The sequence below is a fragment of the Puccinia triticina genome, chromosome 10A, assembly GCF_026914185.1.
Source record: "Puccinia triticina chromosome 10A, complete sequence".
In the NCBI taxonomy this organism is placed as follows: domain Eukaryota; kingdom Fungi; phylum Basidiomycota; class Pucciniomycetes; order Pucciniales; family Pucciniaceae; genus Puccinia; species Puccinia triticina.
Window position 1 is genome coordinate 710,441 of NC_070567.1, and position 12,454 is coordinate 722,894.

General features: G+C 44.3%; 4 protein-coding genes across 4 annotated transcripts; all 4 read right to left on the minus strand.

Annotated features, from left to right (window-relative positions):
• Positions 1-3,627: 3,627 nt before the first annotated feature.
• Positions 3,628-4,124, minus strand: PtA15_10A74 (uncharacterized protein; the record flags this gene model as incomplete). Its single annotated transcript, XM_053160946.1, has 2 exons — positions 3,628-4,056; positions 4,122-4,124. 2 exons carry the CDS (start codon positions 4,122-4,124, stop codon positions 3,628-3,630), a joined length of 432 nt encoding a protein of 143 aa, XP_053024210.1.
• Positions 4,125-7,456: 3,332 nt separating this feature from the next.
• PtA15_10A75 (uncharacterized protein) lies at positions 7,457-7,979 on the minus strand (the record flags this gene model as incomplete). Its single annotated transcript, XM_053160947.1, has 2 exons — positions 7,457-7,616; positions 7,885-7,979. 2 exons carry the CDS (start codon positions 7,977-7,979, stop codon positions 7,457-7,459), a joined length of 255 nt encoding a protein of 84 aa, XP_053024211.1.
• A 501-nt stretch (positions 7,980-8,480) lies between these two features.
• On the minus strand, positions 8,481-9,214 carry PtA15_10A76 (uncharacterized protein; the record flags this gene model as incomplete). Its single annotated transcript, XM_053160948.1, has 4 exons — positions 8,481-8,537; positions 8,642-8,924; positions 9,005-9,085; positions 9,174-9,214. 4 exons carry the CDS (start codon positions 9,212-9,214, stop codon positions 8,481-8,483), a joined length of 462 nt encoding a protein of 153 aa, XP_053024212.1.
• Positions 9,215-11,586: 2,372 nt separating this feature from the next.
• PtA15_10A77 (uncharacterized protein) lies at positions 11,587-12,102 on the minus strand (the record flags this gene model as incomplete). The annotated part of the gene is made up of 2 exons (XM_053160949.1): positions 11,587-11,881; positions 12,086-12,102. 2 exons carry the CDS (start codon positions 12,100-12,102, stop codon positions 11,587-11,589), a joined length of 312 nt encoding a protein of 103 aa, XP_053024213.1.
• Positions 12,103-12,454: the final 352 nt, after the last annotated feature.

Here is a 12,454-nt window from a genome sequence, read left to right on the forward strand (position 1 = left end):
AGACTGTTGCGCAGTGGATGCGAGCGGGCGGGTGACGGGCAGCGAGGGGTGTAAGGAGTCGGACAAATGTTAATGGTCCGCGACTGGATGGATGAGCCAAGAGAGATGAGGAAACTCATACATCCAGCCGCGGGTACAAGCTGCACCAAAATATTTTCCAGTTCATTCAGAACGGACGTCGCCAGGAACGAGTCACAGCATCCGCGTTTGTGATTTGAGAATATGTATCTCAGAAACCACTCAAAGTGGTTTCTGAAATGGAATATGACTTCCCGTCGTTGTTTAGAGAGCTCTAGATGCCCCTCTAAATCCTTAAATAAGACAGCTATCAAAAACTCAACCAGTGCACATGAAGTTAATGAACTCTAGGGTTAGGAAAACATTTTCCTTTTGGTCAAAAATTAAGAATTTGGGTTTGTAAATTGAGATCTGGGAGGCTCCCAGACTCGACGGGAAGTCCTCCAGTGCACATGAAATCAATAAATTGTAGGGTTGGGAAAACACTTCTCTTTTTGTCAAAAATTAAGAATTTGGGTGTGTAAATTGAGATCTGGGAGGCTCCCAGACTCGACGGGAAGTCGTCCATTGGATGACTTCCCGTCATCATTTAGAGAGCTCTAGATGCCTCTCTAAATCCTAAATTAAGACACCTATCAAAAACTCAACCAGTGCACATGAAAGTAATGAACTGTAGGGCTAGGAAAACATTTCCCTTTTTATCAAAAATTAAGGATTTGGGTGTGTAAATTGAGATCTGAGAGGCTCCCAGACTCGACGGGAAGTCCTCCAATGGAGGACTTCCCGTCGGCATTTAGAGAGCTCTAGATGCCCCTCTAACTCCTAAATTAAGACCCCTACCAAATCAACAATCAGTGCACATGAAAGTCATGAGCTGTAGGGTTAGGAAATCATTTTCCCTTCTACCAAAAATTATGAGTCTGGGTATGTAAATTGAGATCTGGGAGGCTCCCAGACTCGACGGGAAGTCCTCCAATGTTCTGCATAAATTTAGGAAATATTCTCTGGGATATTGGATGACTTCCTGTCATCATTTAGAGAGCTCTAGATGCCTCTCTAAATCCTAAATTAAGACACCCATCAAAAACTCAACCAGTGCACATGAAAGTAATGAACTGTAGGGCTAGGAAAACATTTCCCTTTTTGTCAAAAATTAAGGATTTGGGTGTGTAAATTGAGATCTGGGAGGCTCCCAGACTCAACGGGAAGTCCTCCATTGGGTGACTTCCCGTGGGATCTGGCACCCTCCAAGATGCCGCTTTAGACCCGAAAAGTCTAGATTTTTGCAGGGAAATCTACTTTTTGGGCTCTAGATTGTTTCTGGGAGACTCCCAGATCTTGACGGGAAGTCATCCATTTCCCGCCAAATATTTTGAAAATATCTCAGAAACCACTCAGAGTGGTTTTTACAATTTTTTTGAAGATATTCTTGATGAAAAATCCAAAATATTTGGGAAAATATCTCCAATCCCACCATATATCCGGCAAAATATTTTGTTAACCAAATTTTATTGGACAAAATATACTGATAAACCCTTTTTATTGTGCAAAATATTCTGATATCCATATTTTATTGCACAAGATATTCAAGAGAACCAAATTTATTGCGTAAAATATTTTGCGGCAGTTTTCAGGGAGGGTGAGGTTACAACAAGGAAGACAAATCAGGCAGAAAGTACAATGGAGGCGCTGGACCGACATGTTGGACAGCTTTTTGTTTTTTGCAGTGTCTTGAATTTTTTTGCATTGGCATCTTTTTTTTATACAAATTCATTCTCCAAGATGGCCAGAAGCTATTGGATTATTGGTTTCCACTGTGCCACAACCACATATACAGACCAATATGTACAGTGCCTGGAAGAAAGTTTTCATTAAATTTCTTTTGACAAGAACACATACAAACCATGCCTGTTAATTTCTGATTTATTAGGAGGATGGACAGAAAGGTTCCAAAAGAATGAACATAAGTAATGTTTTTGGAAAAAATAAGTGCATACTAGCTGAAAATATTTTTTTCATTAAATGATAATTTTGGAAAATCTTTAATACTATTCCAAAAAAATTGTGAATAAGCAGAATCAATAGACTGACATGTGACGTGAATGATAATAAATGAAAAAAATGAATCCCAAAATCCATCCTAAATTTTAGTTGGCAGTGAAAACACCTCAGACACTGTTTTTTTGTTACCTGCAGTGCAAATTTGCAATTTTTGAGGTACTTTCCCTGCCCACAAAAATTTAGGATGGATTTTGGGATTCATTTTTTTCATTTATTATCATTCACGTCACATGTCAGTCTATTGATTCTGATTATTCACAATTTTTTTGGAATAGTATTAAAGATTTTCCAAAATTATCATTTAATGAAAAAAATATTTTCAGCTAGTATGCACTTATTTTTTCCAAAAACATTACTTATATTCATTCTTTTGGAACCTTTCTGTCCATCCTCCTAATAAATCAGAAATTAGCAGGCATGGTTTGTATGTGTTCTTGTCAAAAGAAATTTAATGAAAACTTTCTTCCGGGCACTGTATATAAATATGTACATAAGGGCTATTGTGGCAACTCTACCTACTTTCTGCACCGCATGGGTACAAAAGCAATGCCTTGAACCATACACAAAGGCCATCTGAGGATGTCCTACGAGTCGTAAAGCTTGCTGGATGTCCTTGCAGAGGTTAACGGCTTGTTGAGTGGACTTGGGTCCCTGCGGGAAGAGGCCTGTCAACTCAGTTAAGTTAGAGTGATTTGCGGAGGCTCCCTTTGCAAGGGGTACTTCGCCTCAGCCAGGCTGCACCAGGCCCTCCAAAGAGAGTCTGGTGTAAGTTGGCAAATCACTTGACAACCATTATTCTTCTGATCCAGTCGATAATGATTTTTTTGCTGGAATAAAAGGAAGAGGTGGTCTCAATTCCTCAGCTTATATGCTCTGAAATGCTGTTCTGACTCTCCTGGGCACCTAACCAACCCTCAATCAAGTCAGAGAGGAGCATGATAGAGAGAGCACAAAAGGCAGCATGTAAACAGCTTGACCAACTCTTCAGGGCACCTAACCAACCCCCTGTTGAGTGATAAAGAAGTTGCCAAGAATGATGGGGGGGTTGGAGCCGGTGAAAACAGAAGCAGTATATATAGGAACCAGGCTGCTCTCCTGCCTGGTGAGGTACTTGTACTATTACAGGATTTATAACCAATCCTGACACTGACACGTGTTTGAGTACTGCTACCATTGTATACATACACTGATACAGACTGATACTGATCCCACATGTTTGGTGGATGCTCAAAGCGGAAGCAAGGAAGGATGGCTAGATTAGAAACATGAAACGTGATTGACCAGAATTTCTGGTTCAGAGCCATTTTTGTCTAGGAGTGTTGGCTCAGGCACCATGTTTGGCTAGGAATGTCGGCTCAGAGCCATGGTGGCTGTTTTGTCGCGCCAGAGGCGCCGTCAGACCAATACCAAAGTGGCCGGATTGTCACTCTGAAAGCATAACAATGGCCGCTTTGTCGGTTCATTTGTCCATTTTGTTGTGGATTCACCGGCATTTCACAAAAAAAACACGAATTTGGCTGTTTTTGTCGGTCCAGCACCTTCATACTGCTACCACCACCAGAAGTGCGGGTAATCGGTAGGCCAAGCAGATGGATCCAAAGGAAGGGGAGGACTTGATGCTTGACACGTTCCGTTGGTAGAAGTGTTCAGGGAGGGTGCAGTGACCTGTTTCTCCTGGTTGATCAAGTCGCAGAAGAGGTCCAAAGGGACTGAGCTGATCATGTTCTTGTACAAGACTTGGAAGCTGTTGTCAAAGGATGGGACACGTTTCTGGCCGTCAATGGACCCAAGTTGGCGGCCGAATCGGAACCGGTCTTGCGGGATGTATTGGCTGACCGCTTTCCAGATTGCACCTGTGCCCCCATGCTCCGAGAACTTGAGCGTTGCATTTGGGCCCCAGTTGCCCGCTTCTTGCTTGTGCAGTGCTAGCTTCAACAACGGTGTGGCTACTTGTTCTCCTAACCATTTGCATTGCATCTGGAAATAAAATCGTGGGCAAATTTAGATTACTGGTGATTGCTAGAGGCGCATCTTCCACTGACCATTGTTGTGGGGACTCCCCAGACCTTGAAGTTAGTCAGTCAATGCTAACTCACCTGCCTCAGACTGTTTGTCAACGACCAAGTAAGACTTTTTTTTCTGTACCCCCATCAATCAATAGTCAGCATACATCAACTACCCTAGTGAGTAGCGATCCAAGCTCATATGACGGCTCCAACCAATTGATGCAATCTGCGCGCGGCACCTAGAGCAACAAAGGAGAATGAGGAGGAGGCGAGTAGCTGTCTTTTGAGGAGCGCAAGGGGCGCAGGCTAGTAGCCGCCGCCGGAGATGGCGAGGAGATTGCTGTGTGTGGGCCGCACAATTGAATAAGTGTTCCAACCGGTTGACTGCCCAATGGAAAAATGGAAAGATTCGAGGGCGGATCTCTAAAGAGATCAGCTGGTGGTAGAAGCAAGGAGATGGAAGTTATTGGGTACTGCTGGAGCAGGAGTGAGATGACCAGAACAGTGAGAATGATAATGCAAGTAGTGAAACTAGCTCTGCAGCTAGTTTCCCGCTAATAACCGTTCTTGAGGGTGGGCAAGTGTCACAGATTGTGACCTTCTGTGTCAGGTCACAACAGGGAGGACTCTGAGCGCTTGGCTCACAATTCAAAACTCCGGTCAGAAGGAGATGGTCACAGCTGCGCAACCTGCAGCACTTCAGCAGGTTTTTCACCACAATTAGACCCAACTGTTGTGTTCTGTGGGAGAGAACTGGGCCAGTTATCCCAGCATGAAGAGTGAAAATTAGTGGAAATATTTATTTCAACTTTCCAGAGTCATGGAAAATATTTCTGGGGACTTTTGTAGGTGCAAGGAAATATTTGCTTGAACTTCCAGAGGAAAGAAAATATTTCCTGTGACTTTTGGAAACATTTGAAGGAAATATTTTCTTTTGCATAGATATTGTGGGAAATATTCCATTTCAAAAAAAAAAATTGGAGGAAATATGTACAAAGGGACTGGGATATGGAGGCGCTGGACCAACATGTCGGACAGCTTTTTGTTTTTTGCAGGGTCTTGAATTTTTTTGCATTGGCATTTTTTTTATACAAATTGATTCTCCAAGATGGCCAGAAGCTATTGGGTTATTGATTTACACTGTGCCACAGCTACATATACAGACCAATATGTACATAAATATGTACATAAGGGCTATTGTGGCAACTGTACCTACTTTCTGCACCACATGGGTACAAAAGCAATGCCTTTACCAAACACAAAGGCCATCTGAGGATGTCCTGCGAGTCTTACAGCTTGCTGGATGTCCTTGCAGAGGTTAACGGCTTGTTGAGTGGACTTGGGTCCTTGCAGGACAGGGCCCGTTGACTCAGTTAAGTTAGAGTGATTTGCGGAGGCTCCCTTTGCAAGGGGTACTTTGCGTCAGCCAGGCTGCACCAGGCCCTCCGAAGAGAGTCTGGTGTAAGTTGGCAAATCACTTGACAACCATTTTTCTTCTTATCCAGTCAATAATGATTTTTTTGCTGGAATAAAAGGAAGAGGTGGTCTCAATTCCTCAGCTTATATGCTCTGAAATGCTGTTCTGACTCTCCTGGGCACCTAACTGACCCCCAATCAAGTCAGAGAGGAGCATGATAGAGAGAGCATAAAAGGCAGCATGTAAACAGTTGACCAACTCTTCAGGGCACCTAACCAACCCCCTGTTGAGTGATAAAGAAGTTGCCAAGAATGATGGGGGGGGGTTGGAGCGGGTTAAAACAGAAGAGGTATATATAGGAATCAGGCTGCTCTCCTGCCTGGCAAGGTACTTGTACTATTACAGGATTTATAACCAATCCTGACACTGACATGTGTCTGAGTACTGCTACCATTGTATACATACACTGATACAGACTGATACTGATCCCACATGTTTGGCGGATGCTCAAAGCGGAAGCAAGGAAAGATGGCTAGATTCAAAACATGAAACGTGACTGACCAGAATATCTGGTTCAGAGCCATTTATGTCTAGGAGTGTCGGCTCAGGCACCATGTTTGGCTAGGAATGTTGGCTCAGAGCCATGGTGGCTGTTTTGTTGCGCCAGAGGCGCCGTCAGACCAACACCAAAGTGGCCGGATTGTTGCTCTGAAAGCATAACAATGGCCGCTTTGTTGGTTCATTTGTCCATTTTGTTGTGGATTCACTGGCATTTCACAAAAAAAACACAAACTTGGCCGTTTTTGTTGGTCCAGCGCCTCCACACTGGGAATATATTCTCTCAACAATCTCCCTGAATATTTCCAAAAGCCTGTAGATTATTTCTGGACCCCATCAGAAAACTTTTAGTGCACCTGTGGTGATATATAGACTGGGTTCTATGGCATATGGGTATATGGAATAACAGAGTGAGGAAACAAATAGAAAGGTATGGCAATAGAATATACAATAATAGAAATAGAAAGAACAAAAGTTCACAATGTTGATAACCCATATAGGTGATATAATCATTGGTTAATTCAATGAAAACTACAAAATTCAACATAAAGCCTCCAAATATTTTTTCTAGGCAACCTACAATACTGGTCTCTTCAATTATGAAGTCAGATTCAACTGATTCAGCCATATTCAATACTGCAGTACCATTATATCGCTTTTGACCAAAACAAAGCAATATAATGGTATTATGGTGCTGAAGATGGCTGAATCAGTTAAATCTGACTTCATAGTTGATGAGACCAGTACTGTAGGTTTCCTACAAAAAAAAAAAATGGATTCTTTATGTTGAGTTTTGTATTTTTTATTGAATTTACAAATGATTATATCACCTATATTGGCTCCAAACGGGGCCTAAGTCGGAAGATAAGCTTAAATTACTGAGCGGATGGCGAAAAGGCGAAGCAGATGATCAGTAGCGCGTGGAGCCATCTCTCAGAAAGTTGATACGCATAGGCAACCCCTTCGAACCAATCAAACTGAACGGGGCAAGCTTTATCATGGCAATGAGACGAAAACAACACAGTAAAAAGGAGGAAATGTAGCAATTTTTTGACTGAATTTTTTTTGGACAACAAACTAGAATTGCACGATATTGGAGCGTAGATTCCATGGTGAGAGGAGGGGAGGGAGAGAACAAATTTAAAATAGACGAGAATTCAACCGGAATAGTTAAGAAAAACTGTAACAGTTCCCCGTGTTTGATCACACACTGTGGGGGGCTATCAGATACGACTCAATTCGACGCTCAGATAGGAATACAACCATTAAGTTTTTTTGTTGAGAAATGTTTTGCAGTCTTCGAGTTTCTGATACTAAACGATGGCAGTTAGGAGCACCTCACAATTACTCGTTGGCCTTCTGGTAATCTTCCATCTGATGTGACAAGAAACGAGCATTAGCCAAGGGAATGTTCTGTAGAGATACCAGAACGACGACGTACCTCTGCATCCAACTCAGCAGCGCTTTTCTGGGGGCCCTTGTTACCACCTTTGCCTCGTCCACGACCAGATCGTCGATTGGTGCCATTGGTGACCGTTTGGCCATTTGCTCCAGCACTGTGATGATGATGATGATGATGATGATGATGATGATGATGATGATGATGATGATGATCGGAAGTTGCAGAGGATGACGATTGTGCCGGATTTGGATAGAATATTGGATTTCGAATGTGAATGCGAAGAGGTAGACACGTAGGCAGCATAAGTCAATCGGGTCTTCAGTATTTTACTCTCAACCGTCCAAGGCGCGATCATTCCATCATACGGGTCGATGTGGGATCAAGACGGCCTGGATCTTTCAAAAGCATGAGACGGTAATCACCTTGCAGGAGCGGTTTGCTTGTTTGCAGGAGCGACCCTTGTTGAGAGCGGTGGGGGTGGGATACGACTTGGATCGACAACGATTTCAACTTTCATGGGTCGGTCTGAGAGTTGTGAGAATCAAGAATTGAATCGATACAAGGGCGAAGAGTGATTTTCGGGCAGATGTTTTGTGAGGTTGGTAGATTGGACGAGAAAGATGGAGAGTGACATCAGTGTCCTGTGGCTGGTCTTAATGCGACTGGCTGCAGGTATTCAAGAGCGGAGGCAAGAGATTGCTCGAAGTTGCGACTGCCGTTCGAAGGAGCTTTAGCAACGCCAACTGGATCTACCACTACTGTGACGAGTGTCTGCTGATGCCATGAACCACTGTAGTTGACAGCCAGGATGGAAGACTGGCGGTCGCCTCAAGAAACCGAGGTTTTTTTCAGAGAGCCAGCTCCATCCAAGGACCGTGTTGGAACAGGTGAAATCCATCTGCCCACAAGGGGCTGAGGTTGCCGGATCCTCGGTTCGCTCGGAACGAGCAGCGCAGAAGACCATCGGCCGTGCGGCTCGGATTGGGACAAGCTCAAGTGCGACTGATGAAGGGGCAGCCTAAAGGAAAAAGCTCATGAAAAAAGAACGAAATAACGAACTCTGGTCAATGAGACGCTGAGAGATCGTAGGAAGAGGTGTCAGTTGATGTCTCGGAAACTAAAGTACGCAGGAAAGACAGGCCAGCCGAGACAATGAAGAATGGGTGCTTTGTAAGTAACCTTGTTGTACTGTTGAAATGCCTTGGTAGCATCCTCGTTCCGTTTAAACTCGACTTGTGCGATACCCTTCGAGGCGCCACGGCTGTCGTAGCTGAGGGTGACTCGGGTCACTTGACCGACGGTGGTGTAGAAGAGTTCCCGGATCTGATTCTCAGTCACATCTGGAGGCAAGTTGGAAACAATGATCTTGCTTCCTTGCCCCATCTGTGGGGGAAGCTGCAGAGATTTGGCGACTGGGACGGGTGCGACGGCAGGTTGAGCCCGAGGCGTGCGGCCATTACGGCTGCGGGCGACGAACGGGATGGTGGGTAAGTAAGTGCTAGCAGGGAGTGGGATAACGATGGGGATAGCCAGAAGGCGTACACTGGACCTGTACCATTGGTCCTGCCTCCACGGCGAGCAACGCCACCGGAGCGTTTGTGCTGCTTGCGCTTGTCAGAGATGCTACAAGGGCAGAAGAGGATCGGGGTGGGGTTGGTGGTGAGCGACTGATGTGAGGAATGGGTGTGACTGTTGGTGATTGATAGCTCACATGTCATCGAGAGGTCGGTCGAGGTTCATAGCGGTAGACATGGTCGGGTGGGAGTGTCTGATGGACAAGGGGAGATGGGTTGGTTGTGTTGGGGCAAGCAGGAGGGGAAGGAGGTTGGCTGGATGGCTAGGTAAGAGCTGCGCAAGGCAAGTTCAGCTGGAGACGATCGATGGGAGGGTGTATGATGTATGTATTGGCCCAGGGCTGTTCGGCTTGGGCGAGCGGGCGATGGATGGTCAGGAGCGGATGTGGTACAGCAGGGGTGGCGAGGCAGGCCGAGGGCGGGCAGCCTTTTATATCTGAGCTCGGCCCCGGGGGGTGGTGACACGGTTGGCAGGGGGCTCGGAGGTGGAGACAGCCCCGGCCTACAAGGATACCCATCACTGGAAATGCTTATATGCAGCTACAGCGACGCATACAGCCTGTCGCACATCTCAAACCATTCATCAGTTGGATACATGCACCATGAATGTGTATCAGCGACATATTTACATAAATATGTATACATACATAGCAAATTAACCTTTCGGGCGCAAGAGGAAGATCATCAAACCAGCAGCCTGCAGGGCACCCCGTGTGACACTGAATACATGCAAAAGCCTTTATCTATGCAACTTTGCATTCCTGCTGCCGATCAGCTCAAAGCCTCAGATGCCGTTGTGATAAGGGAGTGGCAGAAATTAGGTTACTCATCTCAGTCTTCTGATTTTGATCAGCAAACAAGCACCATCTTTCAAGTTAATCAAGTTCTTCCATCAAAAAAAAAAAGACATAAAGCTGCAAGAGCTGCTGTGCTGCTCCAGACTCAGTGTGGACTGTTGCCATTTTCTCTGCCAATTGGTCCACAAAACTGTTTAAGGTGTTCAAATTTGAAATCATAAAATCATAAAATCAAAAAAAAATTCAAATGATGATTTTATATGTACCATTTTAGAAGTGTTGCTCTAATTTGAGTGTTTGGGTGCTACATATTTTCTTCAGCTTAGATTTTATGATTTAATGGTGTTATGATTTTATGTAAGTCAACTTTGAACACCCTAATTATCTTGGCTTATTCTCCCCACTGTTTTCTTGATGAAGTTGTTACATGTTTAGGATTTGAACCTTCAGAGACATGACCCAGCAGACAGCCACAAGAAGATCAGAAGGAAGTGTTGCAAATTTGAATGATATCATGATGAGTATAAAGGAGTGAATGATATGAGAGTCCTGTTTTTCATTGATATATTGTGAGCATAATAATGTAACTTTTGCATAACATCATGTGTGATAAGATCCAATCAATTCCACCAAAAATGGATCGGGTTTCACAATAGTTTAAATCATTACACTGGCCATATATGATATACTTCTGGAAAATGGGGCCTAACCAATGTTAGCTTGGCTGAGATGTTGCATGAATTCCAGTTTGACTGTGATAACCTCAACCCCGTTCAAGCCAATTAAGGTGTTCAAAGTTAGTTTGCATAATTTTATGCATGCATACATCATAAAATCTTTTTTGCAGGGGATATGACTGTCTGATTATGTGATACAACACTAGAGTTCAAGGCAGCTGCACCGCTGCAGCACTTAATGCAAATGGGGCCAAGAAGATTGTTTTGTACAATAGGGCAAAATTTTATGCAGTGTTTTTGACAGCATGATTTTTCAAACCAAGGAAGGTGATGGCAAACTGGTATAGGCTCCAGGGATCAAGAAAAACAAGGAAGCATAGCTCAGTTTATTGTAGCTTGACCCATAAAATATCAAGGTCCCAATTATTGGAAGGGCTTTACTGATCCTTGCAGAAAGGATCTGGCCAGTACAATAGTCCAAGGATGTAAATAAAATCTAAAATAAAGTGCAAGATTGTAGTTTTGTTGATAATGAAGAAACAGCTTAGGCTAAGTTGAGCTTGTACAAAAAAGTGAACTTAATTTCAAAGAGTTTGAATAACTGTCAAGAGCTGAGTGGCTCCAGGAGAGTAACTGAACTATCAATGACACACCACAATTCAGTTAAGGATCAGATTAAGCCAACAGAGAAGCACCTTGAGAAGCTGAATTGCATGACAACTGCGCAGATTCCAATGAATTTCTGCAGAGGAAGGGGCATCACCAAGTATGAACGCAGAGCTCAAGAACATTATGAAAAACAAATGCTGTCCAGTTGCGTCTTGAGCTTTGGCCACCCTTGACTGCCCTCACCAATCCACTTTGCCGCTTCCTTGGTGTTCTAAAACAAACATTCTATGGTGATCAGCAGAAATAAAATCACCCCCAATGCCCGTACATATCAATCTATTTTCCGCAGTTTGGGACCCCTTTGAGGACCTCTGGAGCAACAAAGCTTTTATATTCAAGAAGGAATTATATACTGTAAACAATTATCCAGAAAGATGTGCCTACTAAAAAAACCTGGGAATTGATGTTCACTCTAATTTACCCAAAAACATCTCAAACTTTCTGCCCTCTCTGACGTAGGCAGCAATTCCGAAATCAATCAGTTGGGCACTACCATGCCGGTGGAGGATGATATTCTTGTCTTTAAGATCCTGATGGACGATGTTACATTTGTGCAAGAAGGAGAAGCCGTTGACAATCTGGCCAAAGATCCCGCGCACCTTGGAGATTGGCAGGCCATTCTGGCCAAAGATCCTGCGCACCTCGGCAGTTGGCAGGCCATCGGGGTCCAGCTCGAGATGTTCGAATAGATCTTTCATGTCCCTGAATTGGGGCATGACCAGATAATAGCAGTCCCAGTCCTCGAATTAGTCCAAGATCCCACAGATGTTTGGGTGTCCGGCTTGTTGGTGGGGTTGTGACAGAGTGCCTCTGCTGGTGTTGTACTTTGCACAAAGCTGAATAAGGTCAGTCCGGTTAGGGACTGTTTCAACAGGCGTACTATTGCCTTTGGATTCTCTGGCTTACATGTACTGTGTGGCCATGGGTATGATGGATGTGCAATGGTTGGCTCTCCTGAGATGGTCCACAACATGGATCTGGATCGGGACCGGACCAAGTACTTTGTGGGGCTTCCAACAGTCGGCAAGGATTCATTGTTTGATGATGTACTTGATCACCAGCGGCGAGCAGACTGGCTGTCCGTCTGCGCACTTCTCCTGGGGATGTTTGATGATCCCGTAAGCACCGGAGCCAGCGGAGGAGTGGATGAAGAATGAGTCCAAGTTGCAATATTTGGTGATCACAGAGTATGAGCGCGGGTTGATGGTTTTTCAGGTGATTCCATCGTTGACTAAGGAGCATGGGAGGGAGGCTGTTTGAGGGGCCTTATCAAAA